Source organism: Sorex araneus, chromosome X, assembly GCF_027595985.1.
Source record: "Sorex araneus isolate mSorAra2 chromosome X, mSorAra2.pri, whole genome shotgun sequence".
In the NCBI taxonomy this organism is placed as follows: Eukaryota; Metazoa; Chordata; class Mammalia; order Eulipotyphla; family Soricidae; genus Sorex; species Sorex araneus.
Genome location: NC_073313.1, coordinates 53,689,341 through 53,714,091, shown reverse-complemented (window position 1 = coordinate 53,714,091; position 24,751 = coordinate 53,689,341). Strand labels below are relative to the sequence as shown.

At 40.3% G+C, this 24,751-nt stretch overlaps 1 protein-coding gene across 1 annotated transcript; it reads right to left on the bottom strand.

Moving 5' to 3' along the window:
- Positions 1-1,150: 1,150 nt before the first annotated feature.
- LOC129399728 (nucleophosmin-like) lies at positions 1,151-24,751 on the bottom strand. The gene is made up of 2 exons (XM_055121080.1): positions 24,626-24,751; positions 1,151-1,513 (listed from the first exon to the last, which is right to left on the bottom strand). Exons 1-2 carry the CDS (start codon positions 24,749-24,751, stop codon positions 1,151-1,153), a joined length of 489 nt encoding a protein of 162 aa, XP_054977055.1.

Genomic DNA, 24,751 nt, shown 5'->3' with positions numbered 1-24,751 from the left:
TAAATCAATACCAAAAATCAATACCCCAAAAAACTCTCTTAAATTCAGAAAGACTGATAGACCCATCATCATAATCACAAAACAGAAATAGGGTACAGTGACACTTTGAAAAGATAAATTGGAAGAAATTGAGAAACTCACCAGGAAAAACTAAAAAGCAGATAGAAATATAGAAACAAGTGCCAAAATTATAAAACACACACAAAACAAAGCTTAAAATGGCAATAAATGAGTCATATATAGCAAGAATAACCCTGAGTATTAATGGTGTGGATTCAACAATCATAAGACACAGCATTACTACATGGAGTTTATAAAAGCAGGGTCCACTAGATTATATATACAAGAAACTCCTATCAGATCTCAGGAAAACCACAGACTCAATGAAATGTGATTTTTAAGGTCAAGACAGAAATGACTATGATGATATAGGATAAACTAGGCTTTCAGTTGAAAAAAGATAATAGGACACAAAAGTGGAGAGTACATACTGATCAAGGGAAGAATCCATGAGGATTATTTGACTGTCATTAATAACTGTGCACCCATTGCTCTCAATACTCCTAAATATTAGTAGACTTAAAGCAAAACATACAGTAACACAATAACTGTAATAACACAAGGGAGTTTCAGCATACAACTTACATTATCCAGATATAAAATTAATATGGAAACAATGAGGTTATCCATCAGATAGACTTATAAAACAAATATCTATGCTCTCCAACAAATTAATATACATATTTCTCAAATGCACCTGGAATGATTTAATGTGCTAGAAAAAAATCAAGCCTTAATAATTACACAGTGATTAAAATGATATCAATTATCTTTTTTGTTTGTTTCGTGGTCACATTAAGTGATTATCAGGGCTTACTCCTGACTCTACACTCAGGGATCACTCCTAAAGGTTCTTAGAGGATCAAATAGGGTGCAAGGGATCAAACCTGGGTCAGCTACATGCAAAGCAAGCCACTCTACTCTCTCTGGGATAGCAAGTATCTTTTCTTACCACAATGGACTGAAGTTAGAAGCTAAGAAAAAAGAAAGCTGCTTTTATTTAATACAGTATTGGAAGTTCTAGCTGGAGCAATATAGCAAAGAAAATATTAAAGGACTCCAATGTAAAAAGAAATAAAACTATTCTTTTTTATGCATCTTCCTCTACGGCGACCAAGTGCTGCCCGGAGATGTGCACAGGCCAGGAACCGCACTTCAACCACAGAACCACCGGTGGGGTGATCTCAAAGCCCCCAAGGGAAACCGTTGGCTGCACCGACATTTTCAAAGTTGCCAGTGTCACTTTAATCGGACTGCCCTCATAATTCATGGCTTCTGCTTCAACAATGTGCAGCTCATCCTTGGCACAAGCCCCCAAGCTGACCGTTCTCAAAGACAGCTGGTGCTCATTTTCATCATTATCCACTTTGAAATGATAATCTTTGTCCGCCTTTAGCTCACAAACGAAAAGGTAGTTCTGGGGCCTCAGGGGGCTCCACACGTTCGGATAGGCCTGCCAACATCCAGAGACTTCAAAGCAAGTTCCCAGAAGCGATATCTTACAACCTACTTCTCCCTCTGGGAGAAAGTAGCAAGCTACTGAGAGTTTCCTGCCCACATGGGACAGCCTAGCAAGCTTCCCATGGTGTATTCATATGTTAAAGCCAGTAACAAGCCGGATATCATTTCCCTTACCCTGAAAGAGCCTCCAATGCGGCACCATTAGGAAGGCCGAATGGAAAAAGCTTCTAAAATCTCAGGGATAGGACGAATAGAGAAGTTACTGAGCACGCTCGAGAAATCGATGAATAACGGGATTTCGTGATTTCATGTGATTTTTATGCAATCTCATACTATGCATAGAAAACCCTAAAACTACACTAAAACACTAATAGCAATAAATAATAAATTTTATTAGTATTTATACTAATAATATAAAAGTGATAGGCTACAAAACTCATTCCAACTGGAGGTAAAAAGAAATTATGAAAGCAATCCCTTCTCCAATTTTATCAAGACATATTGAGTCTGGAGTGATAGTACAGTGGATAGAGTGATTGTTTGCACAAGCTCAACTCAGGTTTGATCCTCAGAATCCTATATGGTTCCACCCAAACACTGCCAGGAGGAATTCCTGAGTGCACAGTAGATGTAATGCCTAAGCATCAACAGGTGTGGCCCCAGAACAAATAAAAATACAAGATACCTGGGTGCTTCCTAGTATCTAATAGCTATTTGTAAACAATTAACTGTAAAAGTTATCAAGGAAGTGAAAAACTTACACATGAAAAACTATGACACATTGTTAAAAATATAAGATGCAAATAACATATTCCACATTCATAAATTAAAAGAGTTGATATTATGCACATGTGCACACCTTGGTGATGGTGAAATTCAGAACCTGCACATCAAGTCCATAAGGCCTAAACAAATTTTTTGGTTTTGGGGTCCTACCCAGTGGTGCTAAGGGTTTAATTTGTGCTCAGGGATAATTTCTGGCAGTACTTGGGGGACTAGATAGTGCGCCAGGGATCAAACCCGGGTGAATCACATGCAAGTCAAGCACCCTCTCTCCTGTACTGTCACTTCAACCCTCAAAGTTTCCAAAAAAATTAATTTTAAAAATATTAACTTTTAATTAATTTTAAAAGGTATCACCTAAAGCAATTCATATTCAATAAAAACCTCAATGGCATTTTAGGAAATAATTATAAATGTTTATGGAAGCACAAAAACCCAGGAATAATCCTAGCTATCTTGAGAGAAATAAAAAAATGAGAGGCACCATGCTTCATGACTTCAAAGTAAAGTAGAAAGCATTAGCAATTTAAACAGTTTAGTATTGCAACAAAAATATGCACACCATTATTCATTGCAGTTCTCAGGACAATGTCTAAGATTTAGAATCAGCCTAGATGTCCACTGACAGTTAAGTGGTTCATGAAGATGTGATGTATATAAACAATGGAATATTGCACAGGTATAAAGAATGACAAAACTATGCAATTCATTTGAACATGGATGAAACTGGAAGACATCATGTTAAGTGAAGTAAGCCAGAAGAAGAAGAAACACAGCCTGATACTGAATTTCAAGTGGTATTTAGAATAATTGAACAAGGAAATGCAATGTTTTAAAGGGATGCCCAGATCAACTTTGGTCCCAGAAAATAGGACAGAGAAGAAAAGAAAGAGTGGAGGAGATGGGGAGAAGAGACAAATGAGAAGCGGCATAAGTCAGGTGACTCAGATACAGAGGTGGTATTAAGGAATGTTAGAAACAATTATCCAAATCACAGAGCCAACAACACTGAAATAAAGACATCAAATATTTAACAACCAAACTTAGAAAAGTGCCAGTCAAGAGCGCAGGTGGAGGAGAGGATATAGGAGGAAACCTGGGAACATTGCTCGAGGGAGGTTGACACTGGTGGTGGGATCAGTCTGCAATATTATTTACCTAAAACTCAACTCTAAATAACTGTAAATCATGGTGCTTTAATAATTTTTCTAAGATGGCATCTGGGTCTGTGGATGTATCTCAGCAGTAGGGCACTACCTTCCATGTGTAAATCCCTGCATTCCATTCCTAACAGAGGAAAAAAATCATAATTTTTTCCCTTTTTAACAATATATGTTACTTGAAGTGATTATTTATAGAGAAATGATGAGTGAAAGACAATCTCTACAGGCTTGATTCATAAATGAAATAAACAAAGCCAAACAAATGAACTGACAAAATCATAACAAAATTTACTCTTAGAATCTAAGATACTTGACCCGCTCCCTACACTGTTCCCCCTGCACTGTGACCTCTTTCTGGGATTTATGGCCCAAGGAAGCCTCCCCGACCTCTCAAACCCCAAACAGCATTAACATCCAAATGACATTTCCACCTCTTCCATCCCACCAACCATACCAAGTCTATGGGTTGCTGTTTTTGATACCTTGCCTCAAATATCTACATAATAATCATCTATGCAAGCAAGAATATTAGATACTGACAAGCATGACCAATGAAGGAGCATTCTAAGGGCAAAGATATTGTTAGAGTGTCCGATTATCAGGATTAAGAGTCTGATGAGGGGCTGGAGAGATAGCACAGCGGGCAGGGTGTTTGCCTTGCACGCGGCCGACCCGGGTTCAAATCCCAGCATCCCATATGGTCCCCTGAGCACGGCCAGGGGTAATTCCTGAGTGCAGAGCCAGGAGTAACCCCTGTACATCGCCAGGTGTGACCCAAAAAGCAAAAAAAAAAGAGTCTGATGAAAAAAAAAACAAAATAGATCATACCTCAAATAGTTGGGAATCTAAAGCTCAAATCACAGCACCCACAAATTTTTTTTAATTGAATCACCATGAGAAAAGTTACAAAGCTTTCAGGATTAAGTCTCAATCATACAATGATCAAACACTCATCCGTTCACCAGTGCACATGTTCCACCACCAAGAACCCCAGTATACCTCCCATCCCACCCCAACCCCCGCCTGTGTGGCTTATGATTTTCACTTTAATATCTCTTTACTTTGATTACATTCAATATTTCAACAGAAAACTCGCTATTATTATTTGGAATTTCCCCCCAACAATCAGACCTGCTGAAAAGGCATCATTTGACAATATGTTTTCCATTGCTGAGAATGAAGTGCATATGAGGCCACGTGGTTTTGGATTTCTGGTATTTAGTAATTAAGTCCAGAGAAATTTCTGCCAGAAGTTGCATTACTGCAAGCTCGTACCTCTGTTTAGTGAGTTCTAAAAGGTGGCGGCCACCACTCCACTGCCGAAAGGAAAGGTCGAGAGAGAAAAACCTTTCCCCTCCCGGGGCAGAATGGGGCCATAGCTTAGTTCACAGTCTAGAGGCATTTCTGCAAGAAGCTGTTGCGCACCCTCAAATCTTTAAGAACAATGGGGACATAAAGGAATCCAGCTGCTCTGTGGAAGGGGAAACTTGTCCCAGCAAAACACTGGGCTCAAATAAAGCTGTAACCCTCATCAATGAGGAACTTAAATCAATGCTCCATGTGATGGCCATGGAAATTTTTTAAATGGAGAAAAAGGTAAAACTAACTTAAATATTAAATGATGCAAAGTATCAAAGAGTACATCCAAAAGAAATTAAAGAGTTAAAATATAATACCAACACACAGCAACAAAATTTAACATGTGGAGATGTTGAAAAAAATACTAATCGTGACTAATGATGAAATGAGGAAAGAAAAGAACAGTAAACAAATAGGAGAGGATATAAGATTCGTGATAGATTGTAGTAAGAGGGATAATGTTTGTATCATAAGAATACCAGAAGGAGAGAAAAAGAGAAAGAGGAAAAACCACTGGTAGAAGGAATAATAACTGAGAACTTTCCTGATCTCTGGAGAGAGCCACCCAGATGCCCAAAGAGTATAAAAACTAAATAGACTCAAACAAAAGAACTTCAAGATACATTGTAATCAAAATGGTAAAATCAAAAGACAAAGACTACTTAAATCAGGAATAGAGAATAAAACCTTCAAGTATAAGGGAAAATACATAAGAAAACCAATGGACAGACCTTCCATATGATATTTTGTAACCAGGATAGAGTGGAATGTCATGTTCAAAGTACTGACTGAAAAAACTTCCAGCCTAGCGACCACTAGTCTGCAAATCTATCATTTAGACTTGAGGCAGAACTAAGAACCTTTTCAGTAGAAAAGAGCTGGAAACATTTGCAGCAACTAATCTTGTAAGAATTACTGAAAATCCACCTATTGAAACAAATATACTCTCACAAAACCAACTTGAATCCATACACACACTGATGGCAACACAACCCTTTATATAATTAATCTCTCTCAAAGCCAATAAACTAAATTCCCCTATAAAAATGAATAGGGTGGTTGGATGGGTCAGTGAAGAAAAGATATTCTCTATTGCCTACAAGAAATACACCTAAAAGAAGAAAGAAATACACTGAAGCACACAGGATAAATAGAGATTCAGAGTGAAAGTATGAAAACCCACAATCATACAAGCAACTGAAAGACTAAAAATGCTTGGACAGTCATATCAGACCAAATAGTATTAATTATAGAGAAAATAATTAGAGACCGTGATGGACACTACTTATTGCTTAAGGAAACAGTTCAAGAAATACTGTCATCAAGTTATACACCAAATGAAGGCTTTTATTAATGCACCAAAGTACATGAAGCTTCTGCTCACAAACCTAAACACATTTACAGAAAAAGAATAATAGTGAAAGACTTCACAACTCCACTTTCACCACAAGACAGATCAACCAATGGAATATCAGTAAAGAGCCAAAGGTCATAAATGATGAGCTGGGATTTGGTGGCACTTAAGGATTCTTAATCCCCCAAAGAAGAATAGATACTCTTCTCTGATACATAAAACATCTGCTAGGATAGATAACATAATAGGGCACAACTCAAACACCTAAAGATTTTAATATATACACATTTTATGAAATGTTCTCAGACCATAATGACATGAAAGTAGAAATTAACTGAAGAAACAAACTGGGGAAAACTTTCAACACTTGGGAGCTGAAGAAAACAGTGCCAAAACAACAACTTGATGAAAGAAAAAGTCAAGGAAGAAATAAGAATATACTTTTGAGAGTAATGAGAACAAATACAGAGACTATCAAAACCTATGGCATACAGAAAAAGCTATACTAAGGGAAAATTCTTATCAACCCAGTTCTACATTAAGAAAGAATAGAAAGCCCAAATCCATCAGTATTCCCACCACCAGTGAAGAAGAGTCCATTTGTCCCCACATCCACAGGTTGCTTTTGTTATTTTGGATGTGTACCAGTCTCTGTGGTGTGAGATGATATTTCATTGTTGTTTAGATCTGCATCTCCCTGATGATTAGTGATGAAGAACATTTTTTCATGGGTCTTTTGCTCATTCGGATTTCTTCTGTGAGAAAATTTCTGTTCACTTCATCACCGCATTTTCTGATTGGATTGGATCTTTTCTTCATGTAGAGTTCAACCAGTGCCTCTTATATCATTGATATTAATCTCTAATCCGAGGGTATTGGGTGAATATTCTTTCTCATTCTGTAGACTATCTTTGTATTCTAGCCGCTATTTCTTTTGAGGTGCACAGGCTTCTTAGTTTAAGATAGTCCCATTTGTTTATCTCTGTTTCTACTTGCTTGTTCAGTGGCATTTCATCTTTGAAGATACCTTTTGGAAAACAATATGGATGTTTATCAAAACACTAGAAATTGAACTTCCATTTGACCCAGCAATGCCACTTCTGGGAATATAACCCCATAGATACAAAAGAAATACAGTAGAAATGACACCTGCACCTGTGTGTTCATTGCAGCACTATTTAAAATTACCCGAATTTGGAAAAAAAAAAAGTGCCCAAGAACAGACGACTGGTTAAAGAAACTTCAGTACATCTACACAATGGAATACTATGTAGCTGTTAGAGAAGATGAAATAATGAAATTTGCATATAAGTGTATGGACATGGAGGCAGCTGTGATAGAGAAGGGCCACTAAGTAAATGATGATTGGAAGGCTCATTCAGGATGGAAGAGGCATGCTGAAAGTAGGCTATGGACCAAACATGATTGCGACTTAGTATCTGTATTATAAACCATAACACCCTAAAGGAGAGAGAGTTTAAGAGGGAATGTGCGTACCACAGAGGCAGGGGTGTGAAGAGGTGGGGGTGGCGGTAGGGGTACTTGCAACATTGGTGGTGGAGAATAGGCACTGATAGAGGGATGGGTACTTGAACATTGTATGACTGAAACATAATCATGAAAGTTTGTAAGTCTGTATTTTTTTAATTTAAAAAGCTCAAATCACATCTCAGAAATCTAGAGAAGGAACAGCAAATAAAACCTAAAGGTAATCGAAGGAAGGACATCAACAACATAGAAACCAAGAAAACTATTCAAATAATTAATGAAAACAGGAGTTGGTTCTTAGAAAGAATAAATAAGATAGTAAACCTTTAGCTACACAAAAGAAGAAATTAAAGGAAATATTCAAGTAAAGCATATCAAAGGTGAAAAGGATTAATTACAAATGATCCTCCAGAAATTTAAAATACAATGATCATAGGTTGGTTATGCCCAGCCCTACTCCCAGGAAACTGAGAAAGTTCAGCAGCATCTGGAGCCTTGCTTCTTAATCTGGATCCCCATGTTGCCCTCCTTTGTTAGTATCCCCCCAACCCCCTGCAAAAGCACACTCCACTAAGCTTCACTGCCATTCTTTTCTTTACCTCTCCACAACTCACCGTAAACGTACAAAGACATCTGAACTATATGCACCTAACCATAAAACAAAACAAAGGAAACATATCCAGACTGCAAAAGGCAAAATGGGAAAGCAATGCAGAATTCCACATAGTGGGTGAAGATACTAGTGTGGAAGACTCAACGCACAAAAATGAGCCAAATGAGAGTCTTGGGATGGGGCCGGAGCTCGGGCTCCGGCCGAGATTCGACCTGGATGGCCATGCCTTTGCACAGCCGCGTGGCTGTGGAACGAGCAGGAGCCAGAGCCAGCTATATGACTTGGGGTTCCAGCGAGTGCTTGCAACCATGTATCCAGACTGTGAACTAAGCTTTTGCTCCATGCTGCTCCAGGAAGGGAAATGATTCAATTTCCAACTTAAATCTCCCTGGACTTAATTACTAAAATACAGAAATTGTAAACCTTTTATCTCTTCATTCTCATCAGTGGAATACTAATTATCAAATATTTCCTTGTCAATAGGGATGTATTCTTAGGGAATAAATTCCAACAAAAATAGTGAGTCTGTGTTGAAACTCCAACAACAATAGTGAGTTTTGTGTTGAAATATGGAATGTAATCAAGGTAAAGAGAAAAGGAAGTAAAATTTATCAGTTACGCAGGGGGGGGTTTGGGGGGTGAGGGGTGGGATGTATACTGGTTGTTTTTTTTTTTGGTGGTAGAATATGGGCACTAGTGAAGGGACGGGTGTTTGAGCATTGTATAACTGAGACATAAGCCTGAGAACTTTGTAACTTTCCACATGGTGATTCAGTAAAATAAATTTAAAAAAAATGAGCCAAATGAGCTGACACTGTCACTGTCACTGTCATCCCATTGCTCATCGATTTGCTCGAGTGGGCACCAGTAATGTCTCCATTGTGAGACTTGTTGTTACTGTTTTTGGCATATCAAATATGCCACGGGTAGCTTGCCAAGCTCTGTCTTGAGGGCGAGATACTCTTGGTAGCTTGCCAGGCATTCCAAGAGGGGTGGAGGAATTGAACCCGGGTCGGCAGCATTCAAGGCAAATGCCCTACCGCTGTGCTATCGGTCTGAAAAGAAATTTAGAAAGGAGGTGTGCCACCCGGAAAAGCACCCCCCACGTCCCGTGCCCGCCTGCGGCAGCGGGACAGCTCGGAGCACCCCAGCCCCGCCAGGCAGGTCCCAGTCATTCGCCCACCGCGCCTGATCCCGCCCTCCCGTGTCCGACAGTTATATTGGCTCTTCCCCTTGGAGACCCTGTGCCACCCGGAAAAGCGCCCTCCGCGTCCCGTGCCCGCCCGCGGCAGCGGGACAGCTCGGAGCACCCCAGCCCCGCCGGGCAGGTCCCAGTCATTCACCCACCGTGCCTGATCCCGCCCTCCCGTGTCCGAACAGGTTAGGGGCGTGTCCTCTCATTTGGGAGTTTGGCCTCAAAAGTGGGCGTGGCCTCTTTCCGGAGCGGCGGCCGCTAACTCGGCCGCAGATATTTTTCTTACCATTCCATGCATTGTCCTTTGGCCACAATTGATTGAACCCATTCCTCCGAAGAACTCCCTCATCATCTTAGTTACTATATGTTAATATTCAACTAACCTAGCCTATCCTAACTTCACAAAAACTGTCAATGAATACATCAACTTGCACAGAAAAGTACTTTGTCAAAAGAGCATAGCCAAAAATCTTCAGTCGAGGTTCCTCCCAAGCTAACAAGAGCTCCAGATAGTAAATCCCATAACAACATGAAGAAACTGAGAAAATCCCCACCACTAGGAGAGAGCCGAGAAAATATCTCACTAACCTCAGCAGCGACCTCCCAGAAATACACCCTCCTCTCAGATAGAGAATTCAGAGAGGAAATTGTGAGGATGGTTCACGAACTCAACACAACTATGGAACGAACATCCAATAAATTAAGGGAGGATATGGATGCAGCGTTGGAACGCTCCACCAAGATAATCCAGGAAGAAATGAGAGCAGAAATTTCAAAGCTATGAACAGAAGTCACACAACTAAAAGAATCAGTAGATGAAATGAAAAACTCCGTAGGAGCCCTCAATAGTAGAATGACTACAGCCGAAGACAGAATCAGTGAGCTTGAAGATGAGCTGCACAAAGCATATAGACAACAGCAAATAATGGCAAAAGACCTCAAAATGGCTCTAGAGCGAGTTAGAGTCCTAGGGGACGACCTCAGGAGAAACAACATAAGAATCATGGGAGTGCCGGAACCACACGGAACCAATACCAATGAAAAAAACACCATTAAAGACATCATTGCTAAAAAATTCCCAGAGCTAGAGAATGCGGACATCCAGATACAAGGAGTCCGAAGGGTGCCAGCTAAAAGGGACCCAAATAGAAAATCCCCAAGGCATATCATAGTCAGAATGATGGATGCCGTGGATAGAGACACAATACTGCAAGTAGCAAGATCAAAGAAGGAGATCATATACAAAGGCGCACCCCTTAGATTCACAGCAGACCTATCAGAAGAAACCCTCCAAGCCCGAAGACAATGGTGGGATATAGTGAAAAAACTTAATGAAATGAATGCCTCACCAAGAATACTCTACCCTGCTAAACTCTCAGTTAAACTTGAAGGAACCATACGTTATTTCATGGACAAGCAACAGCTCAGGAACTTCATAGACTCAAGACCAAATTTAAAAGAAGGACTCAAAGGGCTACTATAAGACAAGGAAAAAGACCTATAAGAACAACAAACCCTACAGAAAAATGGCACAAAATCCAATGACAATAATTTCTCTTAATGTTAACGGGCTAAATGCACCAATCAAGAGGCACAGAGTGGCAAAATGGATTCAGAAACTAAACCCAACTTTCTGCTGCCTACAAGAAACACATCTGAATAGCCGGAACAAACACAGACTAAAAATCAAAGGATGGAAAACAATCCTGCAAGCAAACAGCCCCCTCAAAAAAAAGGCGGGGGTGGCCATACTAGTATCCCATAGCATTGATTTCAGGCTGAAAAAGATCAGAAGGGACAGCAAAGGTCATTTTATATTCATCAAGGGATATGTACAACAGGAAGAAATCACACTCCTAAATGTATATGCACCTAATGAACGACCAGCTAAATACTTAAAAGAACTCCTAACAGAATTTAAGGAGGACATAACTAGCACCACGATAGTAGTTGGAGATTTCAACACTGCCTTATCACCTCTGGATAGATCAACAAGAACAACACTCAGCAAGGAAACGATGGCCCTGAAGGAAGAAATGGAGGAGACAGGGCTAATAGACCTATACAGGGCTATATACACCAAAAAGAAAGAATACACATTCTTTTCCAGCGCACACGGAACATTTTCCAAAATAGACCATGTTCTGGGCCACAAGTTATACCTTAATAGAATTGGGAAGATAGAAATTGTATCAACTATCTTTTCAGACCATTATGCACTGAAGATGGAAGTTAATCATGCACAGACGCGGAGAACCAAATCAAACACTTGGAAATTAAACAACTCACTATTGAACAATGAGTGGGTCACAGAGGAAATCAAGAAAGAATTTAAGAGATACCTCGAAACAAATGAGAATGAAGACACAAGCTACCAGAACCTATGGGACGCAGCTAAATCTGTGTTAAGGGGAAAATTTATAGCTCTGCAAGCCTTCCTCAGAAAGGAAGAAAGGGCCTATATAGATAGTTTGACTTCGCAGCTCAAGATCTTAGAAGAGGACCAGCAAAAGGAACCCAAACCAGATCGAAGGAAAGAAATAATAAAACTTAGAGCAGAAATTAACGATATGGAAACCCGAAAAACAATCCATAAGATCAATGAAACAAAGAGCTGGTTCTTCGAGAAAATAAATAAGATTGATAAACCGCTAGCAAGACTCACAAAGAAAGAAAGAGAGAAAACCCTAATAAACCGAAGCAGAAATGAAAAGGGGGACATCACAACAGAAACCAAGGAGATTCAAAGGATCATCAGAGACTACTTTGAAAGTCTGTATGCCACAAAACAAGAGAACCTAAAAGAAATGGATGAATTCCTTGACTCCTACAATCTCCCAAGACTGAGCCAAGAAGACGTGAAATACCTGAATAGGCCCATAAATATCAAGGAAATCGAAATGGTAATCAAAAGTCTCCCCAAAAATAAAAGCCCAGGTCCAGATGGATTCACTGGCGAATTCTTCCAAACATTCAAAGAAGACTTGTTGCCAGTTCTCCTCAAGCTTTTCCAGGAAATCGAAAAGACAGGAACCCTTCCAAACAGTTTCTATGAGGCACATATCTCCCTAATACCAAAAGCAAACAAAGACACCACTAACAAAGAAAACTATAGACCAATATCCTTGATGAATACCGATGCGAAGATTCTCAACAAAATACTAACAAATAGAATCCAACAACTCATCAAAAAGATCATACACCATGACCAAGTGGGATTCATCCCAGGGATGCAAGGTTGGTTTAATATTCGGAAATCAATCAACATAATCCATCACATCAACAAAAGTAAATATAAAAACCATATGATCATATCCATAGATGCAGAAAAAGCATTTGACAAGATCCAGCACCCATTCATGATAAAAACTCTCACCAAAATGGGTTTTGGAGGAACTTTTCTCAAGATAGTCAAAGCCATCTACCATGAACCTATGGCAAGCATTATCATCAATGGAGAAAAACTAAGGGCTTTTCCTCTAAGATCGGGGACAAGACAAGGATGTCCACTCTCACCACTTCTCTTTAATATAGTACTGGAAGTATTATCAATAGCCATCAGGCAAGAAAAAGATATTAAGGGGATTCAGATTGGAAAGGAAGAAATCAAGCTCTCACTATTTGCAGACGATATGATACTATACCTAGAGAAACCTAAAAGCTCTAGTAAGAAACTCTTAGAAACAATTGACCTATACAGTAAAGTCGCAGGCTATAAAATCAATACCCAAAAATCCATGGCCTTCCTATATGCAAACAATGAGACAGAGGAAAGGGACATGAAAAAAGCAATCCCGTTCACAATTGTGCCCCAGAAAATCAAATACCTTGGAATCAGCTTAACTAAAGAAGTAAAGGACCTCTACAAAGAAAACTATAAAACGCTACTTCATGAAATAAAATAGGACATGAGGAAATGGAAAAATATCCCCTGCTCATAGATAGGGAGAATAAACATTGTCAAAATGGCAATACTCCCAAAAGCATTATACAGATTTAACGCAATCCCTATAGGGAAACCCATGGCATTCTTCAAAGAAACAGATCAAGCAATCCTGAAATTTATATGGAACAATAAGTGCCCACGGATAGCTAAAACAATTCTTGGGAAAAAGATGATGGGAGGCATCACCCTCCCCAACCGTAAACTCTACTACAAAGCGGTAACAATTAAAACAGCATGGTACTGGAACAAAAGCAGAACTGCAGACCAATGGAACAGGGTGGAATAACCCCACACACAACCTCAAATGTATGATCATCTAATCTTTGATAAAGGTGCAAGAGATGTGAAGTGGAGCAAGGAAAGTCTCTTTAACAAATGGTGCTGGCACAACTGGACAACCACATGCAAAAAAATGGGCTTAGAACTCGATCTGACACCATGCACAAAAGTCAGATCAAAATGGATTAAAGACCTCAACATCAGACCACAAACCATAAGGTACATTGAAGACAAGGTAGGCAAAACCCTCCAGGATATTGAAGATAAAGGTATCTTCAAAGATGACACGGAATTAAGCAATCTAGTAAAAACAGAGATCAACAAATGGGACTACATTAAACTAAAAAGCTTCTGCACCGCAAAAGATACAGCGACCAGAATACAAAGACTATCTACAGAATGGGAAAGGATATTTACACAATACCCATCAGATAAGGGGTTGATATCAAGGGTATATAAAGCACTGGTTGAACTCTACAAGAAGAAAACATCCAACCCCATCAAAAAATGAGGCGAAGAAATGAACAGAAACTTTACCAAGGAAGAGATACGAATGGCCAAAAGACACATGAAAAAGTGCTCTACATCACTAATCATCAGAGATATGCAGATCAAAACAACCACGAGATACCACCTCACACCACAGAGGCTAGCACACATCCAAAAGGACAAAAGCAACCGCTGTTGGAGAGGATGTGGGGAGAAAGGGACCCTTCTATACTGCTGGTGGGAATGTTGGCTAGTTCAGCCCTTTTGGAAAACAATATGGACGATTCTCAAAAAACTAGAGGTTGAGCTCCCATTTGACCCAGCAATACCACTGCTGGGAATATATCCCAGAAAATCCAAAAAGTAGAGTCGAAATGACATCTGCACTTATATGTTCATCGCAGCACTGTTTACAATAGCCAGAATCTGGAAAAAACCCGAGTGCCCTAGAACAGATGACTGGTTGAAGAAACTCTGGTACATCTATACAATGGAATACTATGCAGCTGTTAGAAAAAATGAGGTCATGACGTTTGCATATAAGTGGATCAACATGGAAAGTATCATGCTAAGTGAAATGAGTCAGAAAGAGAGAGACAGACATAGAAAGATTGCACTCATCTGTGGAATATAGAATAATAGACTATAAGACTAACACCTAAGAATAGTAGAAATAAGTACCAGGAGGTTCTCACCATGGCTTGGAGGCTGTTCTCTCATTCTGGGCAACTCAGAGAAGGGAACACCAATTAAAATGTGGTTGTTGGTCATGTGGGGGAAAGATGATGAGGGCCGAATATAGACTAGAGACAACACAATGACCACTCAACACCTTTATTGCAAACCACAACACCTAATCAGAGAGAGAGAACAAAAGGGAATACCCTGCCATAGTGGCAGTGTGGGGTGGGGGGAGACGGGACTGGGGAGGGGGGGAGGGATGGTGGGTTTACTGGTGGTGGAGAATGGGCACTGGTGAAGGGATGGGTTATCAAACTTTGTAAGGGAGAAACATGAGCACAAAAATGTATAAATCTGTAACTGTACCCTCACGTTGACTCACTAATTAAAAATAAACTATTAATTAAAAAATAAATAAATAAATAAATAAAAATTAATTTAGAAAGGAAATGTTGAGAATGTATAAGGAGTTCAAAGAAGCAAAACAGATATATTTTTTTTATAGTTTATTTTTAATTAGTGAGTCAACGTGAGGGTACAGTTACAGATTTATACATTTTTGTGCTCATGTTTCTCCCTTACAGAGTTTGATAACCCATCCCTTCACCAGTGCCCATTCTCCACCACCAGTAAACCCAACATCCCACCCCCCCTTCCCAGTCCCGTCTCCCCCCACCCCACCCTGCCACTATGGCAGGGAATTCCCTTTTGTTCTCTCTCTCTGGTTAGGTGTTGTGGTTTGCAATAAAGGTGTTGAGTGGCCATTGCGTTCAGTCTCTAGTCTATATTTGGCCCGCATCATCTTTCCCCCACATGACCAACAACCACATTTTACTTGCTGTTCCCTTCTCTGAGCTGCCCAGAGTGAGAGAACAGCCTCCAAGCCATGGTGACAACCTCCTGGTGATTATTTCTACTATTCTTGGGTGTTCGTCTTATAGTCTATTATTCTATATTCCACAGATGAGTGCAATCTTTCTATGTCTGTCTCTCTCTTTCTGACTCATTTCACTTAGCATGATACTTTCCATGTAGATCCACTTATATGCAAACGTCATGACCTCATTTTTTCTAACAGCTGCATAGTATTCCATTGTATATATGTACCAGAGTTTCTTCAACCAGTCATCTGTTCTAGGGCACTCGGGTTTTTTCCAGATTCTGGCTATTGTAAACAGTGCTGCGGTGAACATATAAGTGCATATGTCACTTCGACTATACTTTTTGGCTTTTCTGGGATATATTCCCAGCAGTGGTATTGCTGGGTCAAATGGGAGCTCAACCTCAAGTTTTTTGAGAGTCGTCCATACTGTTTTCCAAAAGGGCTGAACTAGCCGGCATTCCCACCAGCAGTGTAGAAGGGTCCCTTTCTCCCCACATCCTCTCCAACAGCGGTTGCTTTTGTTCTTTTGGATGTGTGCTAGCCTCTGTGGTGTGAGGTGATATCTCATGGTTGTTTTGATCTGCATCTCTCTGACGATTAGTGATGTAGAGCACTTTTTCATGTGTCTTTTGGCCATTCGTATCTCTTCCTTGGTAAAGTTTCTGTTCATTTCTTCGCCCCATTTTTTGATGGGGTTGGATGTTTTCTTCTTGTAGAGTTCAACCAGTGCTTTATATACCCTTGATATCAACCCCTTATCTGATGGGTATTGTGTAAATATCCTTTCCCATTCTGTAGATAGTCTTTGTATTCTGGTCGCTGGCAAAACAGATATTGTCACTGTCACTGTCATCCTGTTCCTCATGGATTTGCTCGAGCAGGAACCAGTAATGTCTCTATTGTGAGACTTGTTGTCACTGTTTTTGGCATATCAAATACACCATGGGTAGCTTTCCAGGCTCTGCCTTGCGGGTGAGATACTCTCGGTAGCTTGCCAGGCACTCCGAGAGGGGGGAGGAATTGAACCTAGCTCGACCGCATGCAAGGCAAATGCCAAACCAGCTGTGCTATAGCTCCAGCCTAAAAGGTTATAATGTATATCCCTTTACCTACTTTCAATACTCACTTCTTGTCCTAACTGATCATTTCTAACTATTATTGTCATACCGAGTCTTTCTCTAACTCTCCTTTGCCTCACATGCTGGTGGCAAATTTCCAACCATTGTCCAGTCCTCTGGTCCCATTTTCCCTGACCTTAACTATTAATGTCATACTATTTTTCATATCTCACAAATGAATGTAGTCATTCTATATCTGTCCCTCTCCTTCTGACCCATTACACTCAGCATGATACTCTCCATGCCCATTCATTTATAAGAAAATTTCATGAATTCATTTTCCTAATATCTGAATAGTGTTTCTTTGTCTAGATGAACTAGAGTTTCTTTTTCCAGATGTCTTTTCTCAGGCACTGAGGTTGTTCCCAGATTCTGCTCTTTTGAATAGTGCTACAATGAACACAGAGGTGCAGATGGTATTTTTGCTGTGAGATTTTGGGCCCCCAGGTTATATTCCAAGAAGTGGTATTGCTGGGTGCAATGGGAGCTGAATTTCTAGTTTTATGATGAATATCCATATTGCTTTCCAAAAAGACTGTGTCAGTCAGCAATCCCATCAACAGTGAATAAGTGTCCCTTTCTCCCCACATCCAGACCAGCACTCATTATTCTTGTACTTTTGGATGTGTGTTAGTCTCTGTGGTGTGAGATGATATCTCACTATTGTTTTGATTTGCACTCCCCTGATAATTAGCGATGTAGAGCATTTTGTTCATGTGTCTTTTTGGCATTTGAATTTCTTCTTTGAGAAAGTTTCTTTTCATATCACTCCCCATTTTTTGATGGGGTTGCATGGGTTTTTTTGTAAAATTCTACCAGTGCCTTATATATATTCTATATTAACCCCTTGTCAGATGACTGTTGACTAAACAATTTCTACAATTCTATGGGCTGTGTTTTTATCCTGGTCATCATTTCTTCTGAAATGCAGGAGCTTTCTTTTTAAAAGTAGTCCTATATGTTTATCATTGCTTCCCATTTCTTGTTCAGTGGTGTTTCATCGTTGATGATGCCTCTATCTTCAATGTAATGGAGAGTTCTGCTTAAGTTCTCCTCAAGGGATGTTATGGATTCAAATGATAACAAAGTCTTTAAATGAGGTGCAGAAAATATCCATATAATAGAAGAAGATGAAAAAGAGCCTCAAACAAAAACAACAGATGAAAAAGAACTTTAGGTTGAATTAAAGAAGAAAAACAAAAGAATCATGCAGATACCAGATAAACAGAAATGAAACCCTAATGAAAAAGCAACAGTCAGAGTCATCATTGCTGAAAAGTTCCCAGGGCTGAAGAGTTCATGCACTCAGATCCAAGAGGCCCAAAGGGTACCAGCTAAAAGAACTCCTAATAAAAAGACTTCAAGATACATACTAATGAGAAAATGAAAACCATAGAGAGAGAATACAGAAAGCAATAAGACAAAAAGAAGGAAATTGTATACAAAGGGGCATCCTTATAATTTACAGCAGACTTATCAGACAAAACACTATGGGCCAGAAGAAAGTTGTGGGATATAGTGAACAAACAGAGAATGCCTCATCAAGAACACTTTACCCAGTCAGTCTCATTCACACCTGAAGGAACAATTCACAAAACTTTACAGATAAACGACAACTCAGGAACATCATAGACTCAAAATCATCATTACAAGTAGAACCAAACTGGCTACTTTAAGATAAGTCAAGCCTCACAAACATGCGAAACTCCTGCAGAAAGATGCCACAAAGCTCCTAACAATAATATCTCTCAATATCAATAAGCTAAATTCACCTACTAAGAGACACATTTTAGCACTATGGATTATAAAATTGAAAACAACACTCTGCTGCCTGCAAAAAAAATTTGGTCAGAGCAAACAAAGACTCAAAGACAAAGGCTGGAAGACAATTTATAAAGCAAACAACCCTCTCAAGCAGGCCAGAATTGCCATAAGAGTGTCAGGTGCACGCCACTGGCCAAGCAAGTGAAAACAGAGATAAATGAATGGGACTATCTCAAACTAAGAAGCTTTTGCACCTCAAGAGAAACAGTGACCAAAGTACAAAGACAATCTACAGAATGGGAAAGGATATTTATGCAGTACCCATCCGATAAAGGGTTGATAACAAGGATATACAATGCACTGGTTGAACTCCACAAGAAGAAAACTGCCAACCCGATCAAAAAATGGGGTGATGAAATGAACAGAAGCTTTCCTAAAGAAGAAATCCGAATGGCTCAGAGGCACATGAGAAAATGTTCCACATCACTAATCATCAGGGAAATGCAGATCAAAACAACCATGAGATATCATCTCACACCACAGAGACTGGCCCACATCCCAAAAAACAAAAGCAACCGGTGTTGGCGTGGATGCGGGGAGAAAGGGACTCTTCTTCACTGCTGGTGGGAATGCCGACTGGTTCAGCCCTTTTGGAAAACAATATGGACAATTCTCAAAAAATTAGAAATTGAGCTTCCATTTGACCCAGCAATACCACTCCTGGGAATATATCCCGGAGAGGCAAAACGGTATAGTAGAGAAGGCATATGTATTTCTATGTTCATTGCAGCACTGTTTACAATAGCCAGAATCTGGAAAAAACCAGAGTGCCCCAAAACAGATGACTGGTTAAAGAAACTCTGGTACATCTACACAATGGAATACTATGTAGCTGTCAGAAAACATGAAGTCATGAAATTTGCATATAAATGGATCAACATGGAAAGTGTCATGTTGAGTGAAATGAGTCAGAAAGAAAGAGACAGACATAGAAAGATTGCACTCATATGTGGAATATAATGGAACTGAGAAGTACAAGTTGGCAACGATGCAACTTCTGGCAGATATCTCTCTGGACTTAGTTACTAAAATACTAAATTACAGAAACCCAAAACTGAGAGGCCGATAAGTGTGGTCACTCGACCTCATACCTCTTCATCCTCAGCAATGGAAAACAAATTATCTAATGCTTCCTTTTCAGCAGGTCTGACTTTAGGGGAGAGACTCTCCAAACAATAATAGTGAGTTTTGTTGAAATATTGTATGCAATCAAAGTGAAAGTAAAGTGAAATTTATTAGTTACACAGACGGGGAGGGGCTTAGGGTGGGGAGGCTAGGGGCGTGGGGGGGTTAGGGGTGTGAGGGGGTGGGGTGGAGCTATACTGGGATTCTTGGTGGTGGAATATGAGCACTGGTGAAGGGATGGGTATTCGAGCATTGTATAACTGAGATTTAAACCTGAAAACTTTGTAACTTTCCACATGGTGACTCAATAAAAAATTTTTTTAAAAAAAGAGTGTCAGGTGACATAGACTTCGGGGTGAGGTAGATTATAAGAGACAGTGGAAGGTGATTTCTTAATGATCAAGGGATCTGTACCTCAAGAGAAACTCACATTTCTAAACGTACAATGTACCTAATGAAGGACCAGAAAAATACTTAAAACAACTGTTAATAGGCTTGAAGAAAGACATTGATAGCAACACAATAGTAGTTGGAGATTTCGATACTGCTTAAGTGCCTCTTGATCGATCACCTTGACTAGAGCTCAGCAAGAAAATACTTTTTTTGAGGGGAGAAATGGAAGTGGGTTAAAATATATATGTGTGTATATATATACACACATATGTATACAATTTATATATGGCCCTTCACCTCTAAAGTCAGAATACAAGTACACATTTGTCCTAATGAACATGAGGCATTCTCCAAGATAGACCACATACTGGGACACAAAACATACCTTAATAAAAATCAAGAACATAGAAATCATACTAACTATCCTCTCAGACTATTATGAACTGAAATTATAAGTTAATCACAAACAGAAAAGGAGAAACAGCTCAAACACCTGAAAATTAAATAGCTCATTAATGAGCAATCAGTGGCTCAGAGAGGAAACCAAAGAGGAAATTAAAAGGTTAATGGAAACAAACGTGAATGTGGACACTACCTACCAATACTTGTGGTGGCATCAAAAGGGGTGTTAAGAGGAAAGTTCACTGCTATGCTGGCATTCATGAGAAACAAAGAAAGGATCCACATAAGTCACTTGACTGTACGACTTAAAGAACTAGAAAATGACCAACAAAAGAAGCCCAAAACAGGCAGAAGAAAGGAAATAATAAAACTTAGAGCTGAGGTGTATATGCTGTCCAAGCCCAAGGGCTGCCCATGCCCATGTGATACTGCCAAGCACATGTGGTGCCTGTGTGTGTCGCTTGTGTCTTTCCTCCAGTGATGTGTACTTGTCGTGAGCGTGATAGTGGCAAGTGGAGTCAGATATGCATAAAGACTTCTAGTTTATTGAATAACAATATTCACAATCAATATTATCACTAAACTTATATATAAGTAAACCCAACTAAGAGCATTCATATAGATAATACAATATTCAAAATCAAATTCTCATTTCTAGCTGACTGAAGCCACAACGCAGGTGTTCTTAATGTGACATATCTTAGGCATCCAGTGAGCTCCACAGTCTTAGCTCAGGTTTGTCCGGTTCACTGGACACTAGGCTGACAGAGTGATGGACGTCGTCAGCAGTGCTGTCTCTCAGACAAGTTTGAGACAAGTCAAACAGAGTCCATCCCAGTTTCTGGCACATTGGAGATAAAGCAGAGATCCAGGGTTCATGTCAGGTCCCAAGTATATTGGAAACAGAGAGGAGATCTAGGGTTTCTGCCCAAATCTGACAGGAGCTGTCAGAAGCCTGTCATTTAAGCCTGTCATATAGGCCACTAACCAATAAATTTGAAATGCCGCCAGTTGAATAGGTCATTCCGACTTCAAGGAGGAAAGTCTCTGCCCCAGATTGATAATCAGATGTGTCAGTGGCCTTGTAAGCAACTTACTAGCTAACTTTATCACACATAAAATGAAATAAGTTCACAAAATGGTGCAACTGTTTTCAACACAGAATGGACTTCCATCTGTTCATAACAGTTCTTTAATACTTTCATATCTAATGCTGGGATGTGTACTGCGGCTCCCTCTCTGCTATGGAGAAACCCACGGTCACTCTTGAGCATGCTCATATATTTCTCTGTTTCTCTATCTCTCTGTCTCTCACCCTCTCTCTCTCTTCCCCTCTCTCTCTCCTCCACCCCCTTTCCACAAAAACTTGCAAATAAAGCCTGCTATACTTCACTGCTTGCTTTCTCCTGAAATTCTTTTCTGAGAGAAAATTAAGAACCCAAAAGGTCAGGATAGATCTAGGATTTACTTCCTTTTCCTGCACAGAGCAAGGCTCACAGTCGTAGATTACCCCAACCATTCCAGGGTGGCAGCACTTTACATAAGTCACCCTTGGATTCCACTGGCATCTTAATGTGGTGACCCACATAGGATGTCAATGATGTTGTGACGAAGTTCAAGCAGAAGGAGGACAATCTCCTGTCAAGGTATGGTTTTACGGAAAATCGCTCGTGGGAGATCTTGACTGTTTAACCTCTGTGTGAATGTGTGATATATGTGAAGAGGCACCATCTTTCTGCCTTGTATCAGTGGTAAAGTGCACTACTCGCCATAGTGAGAGGCACAGAAAGGAAACCCACTAGTGGTCAAGCACTGTAAGATTCTGGGGGACTCTGGGGTAAACTCAACAGCCAAGTAGGAACCCTTTCTCTTATCTTTGCACTTGGTTCAACAAAGAAAGTTGGCTAGAGATCCCCAGGAGGTAATTGAAATGTTAATGAGACAAAACTCAGACTCTGTGATAAGGAAACTGCAAAAAGAGACAGGCAGAAGCATGGAGTTAGAATAGATGCAGCAAGTTAGCAAGCTAGAACCTTTTCTCTCCCAATGCAGAAGAAAGGTCTTCCAAAAGCACAGCCTCTAGATTAGGCTTGGAATCCAGCTGTGGACATGTCTGAGGCCAGGTCAAATCTCAGATATACTTTGGGTGCAGCACACATGTCACTGATGGAGATGTCAAATCCAAGGACTCTGACAGTTTTAGGGACTCTTGCCAGGGTATGGAGTGGTGTTTCCTCCTGCATCTTTTAGGATTCCCTAGGCCAGGGGATGGGATGGCACCCCTCCTGCGAACTCTAAGGGATTAAAGGCTCCTTGCCACAGAAATTATGGCAGATAATGGAAAATAACACCTGAGATATATGTCAGTATGGTTAAAAATCCCCTCGAGGGAAATTAAAGAGATCTTGTGAAAGAGAATATCAATGACTGCCAGTTTTATCCTTTCCTTCCAGAAGTATGGAAAGCTGGGCCTCAGTTTCTAAATACTCCCCTTTTCGGGTGTTCCAGGAAGACTCTGGCAGTTTCAGTGTAGTGTAGTGGTACTGCTATTTATTCAGCCACTGATTAAGCTGCCTGACACAGGCATGAAGTCCAAATTACTTAAAAATATTTTTTATTGAATACCCGTGAGATAGACCATTATAAAGCTGTTCGTCATGAAGGCCACTCAATACCTCTATTGCAAACTGCAACACCCAAAAAGAAAGAGGAAAAAAGGGGAATGCCCTGCTGCAGTGTGGGATGGTGAGGGATGGGGTGGGGGTGGTGAGAAGGATACTAGGATCATTTGTGGAGGTTAATGGCAACGGTGAGGGGATGGGTAAATGATCAGTGTATGAGTGAAATGCAGACACCAAAGTTCATAAGTTTGTAACTGTACATCACAGTGATTCTCTAACAATTTTTTTTAAAAAAAGCTGTTTGTGCCTGGGATACAATCATACAATGATTCAATACCCATCCCTTCACCAACCACTGTATATTTTCCACCATCAATACTCTTAATTTCCCTCCCACCACCCCTCATGAGCCCCCAACCAGCTTGCCTCTATGGCAGGCACTTTTTTCTTCTCTATCTCTCTCTCTTTCCTTTTGTGTATTATAGTTTGCAATAAAGGTACTTAGAGTTCATCATATTTGTTCAGGGTGTTCAATATTATTATTGGGAAGGTAAGACTGGAGTAGATTCTTTAACTTTGTTGCAACTTTGTGTGTGAATGTGACTGCCAAGACTTCTGTAAGTACAGGGAGGTGGGAGAAGGTAGCCTATCCCGAACCCTGGGAAGGCCTGTAGATTTCAGTCACAAAACCCACAATTCAAATTTTCAGCACATTTTATTTCACTTGGTGAGGTCAGTCCTGAGAAAGTGGATTCTGGCTGCGGGAATGGTGGCAATTTTGGATTGTGGAAGTTAGTGGCTTCATGGGGTTCCGTTTGGGGGGCCACCACCTGACCCACCCCCCTCCAATATACCTTGCTCTGTTCAGTCTTGCACGGGTCAGAGATTGACTGTGACTTTTCATCTCTTTCAACATTTGAGTCTCTGAAGCATTGCCACCAATAGAAGAACTTACATGGTGGCTCTGGAGTTGGCTCTTGGGGGTGATTGCTGATGCTTCCAGGGTCATAGGGAAACGGAGGGAGGTAGCCCATCCCAACTCTTAGAAAACCTGGTGGTTTCAGTCACAAAACCCGCATGTCTGAATTCTCCGCAGGTAAATGTCTTGGTGAGGTCCATCCTGAGTCGATGGAGTCCAGCACGGGGTGTGGTGGCGATTTTGGATTGTAGGGGAGCAAGCAGCTGCCAAGGTTTCTGCTTGCATGGGCACCAGGCCAACCCACCCACCTCCAATTTATCCTGGTTTGTTCAGCCTTGCTTGGGCCTAAGATTCACCGATGCTTTGCTCTTTTTTGAGATTTACTTATGGGCCTCTGAAGCAAAGCTGATAAATGAGATTGTATAGCTGAGCTGGAGGTGTTTTGTGAATGTGGTTCCCACATACCTACCTTTTGGCCATTTAATTTCTCGGGAAACCATCCTGAGAAGTTGGGGTCCGACCAGAGGCACCGGAGCAGTAGCAGTTTTAGAATATCAGGAAGCTTGAAGGCACTACCAGGCTGCTGGATGTCCAT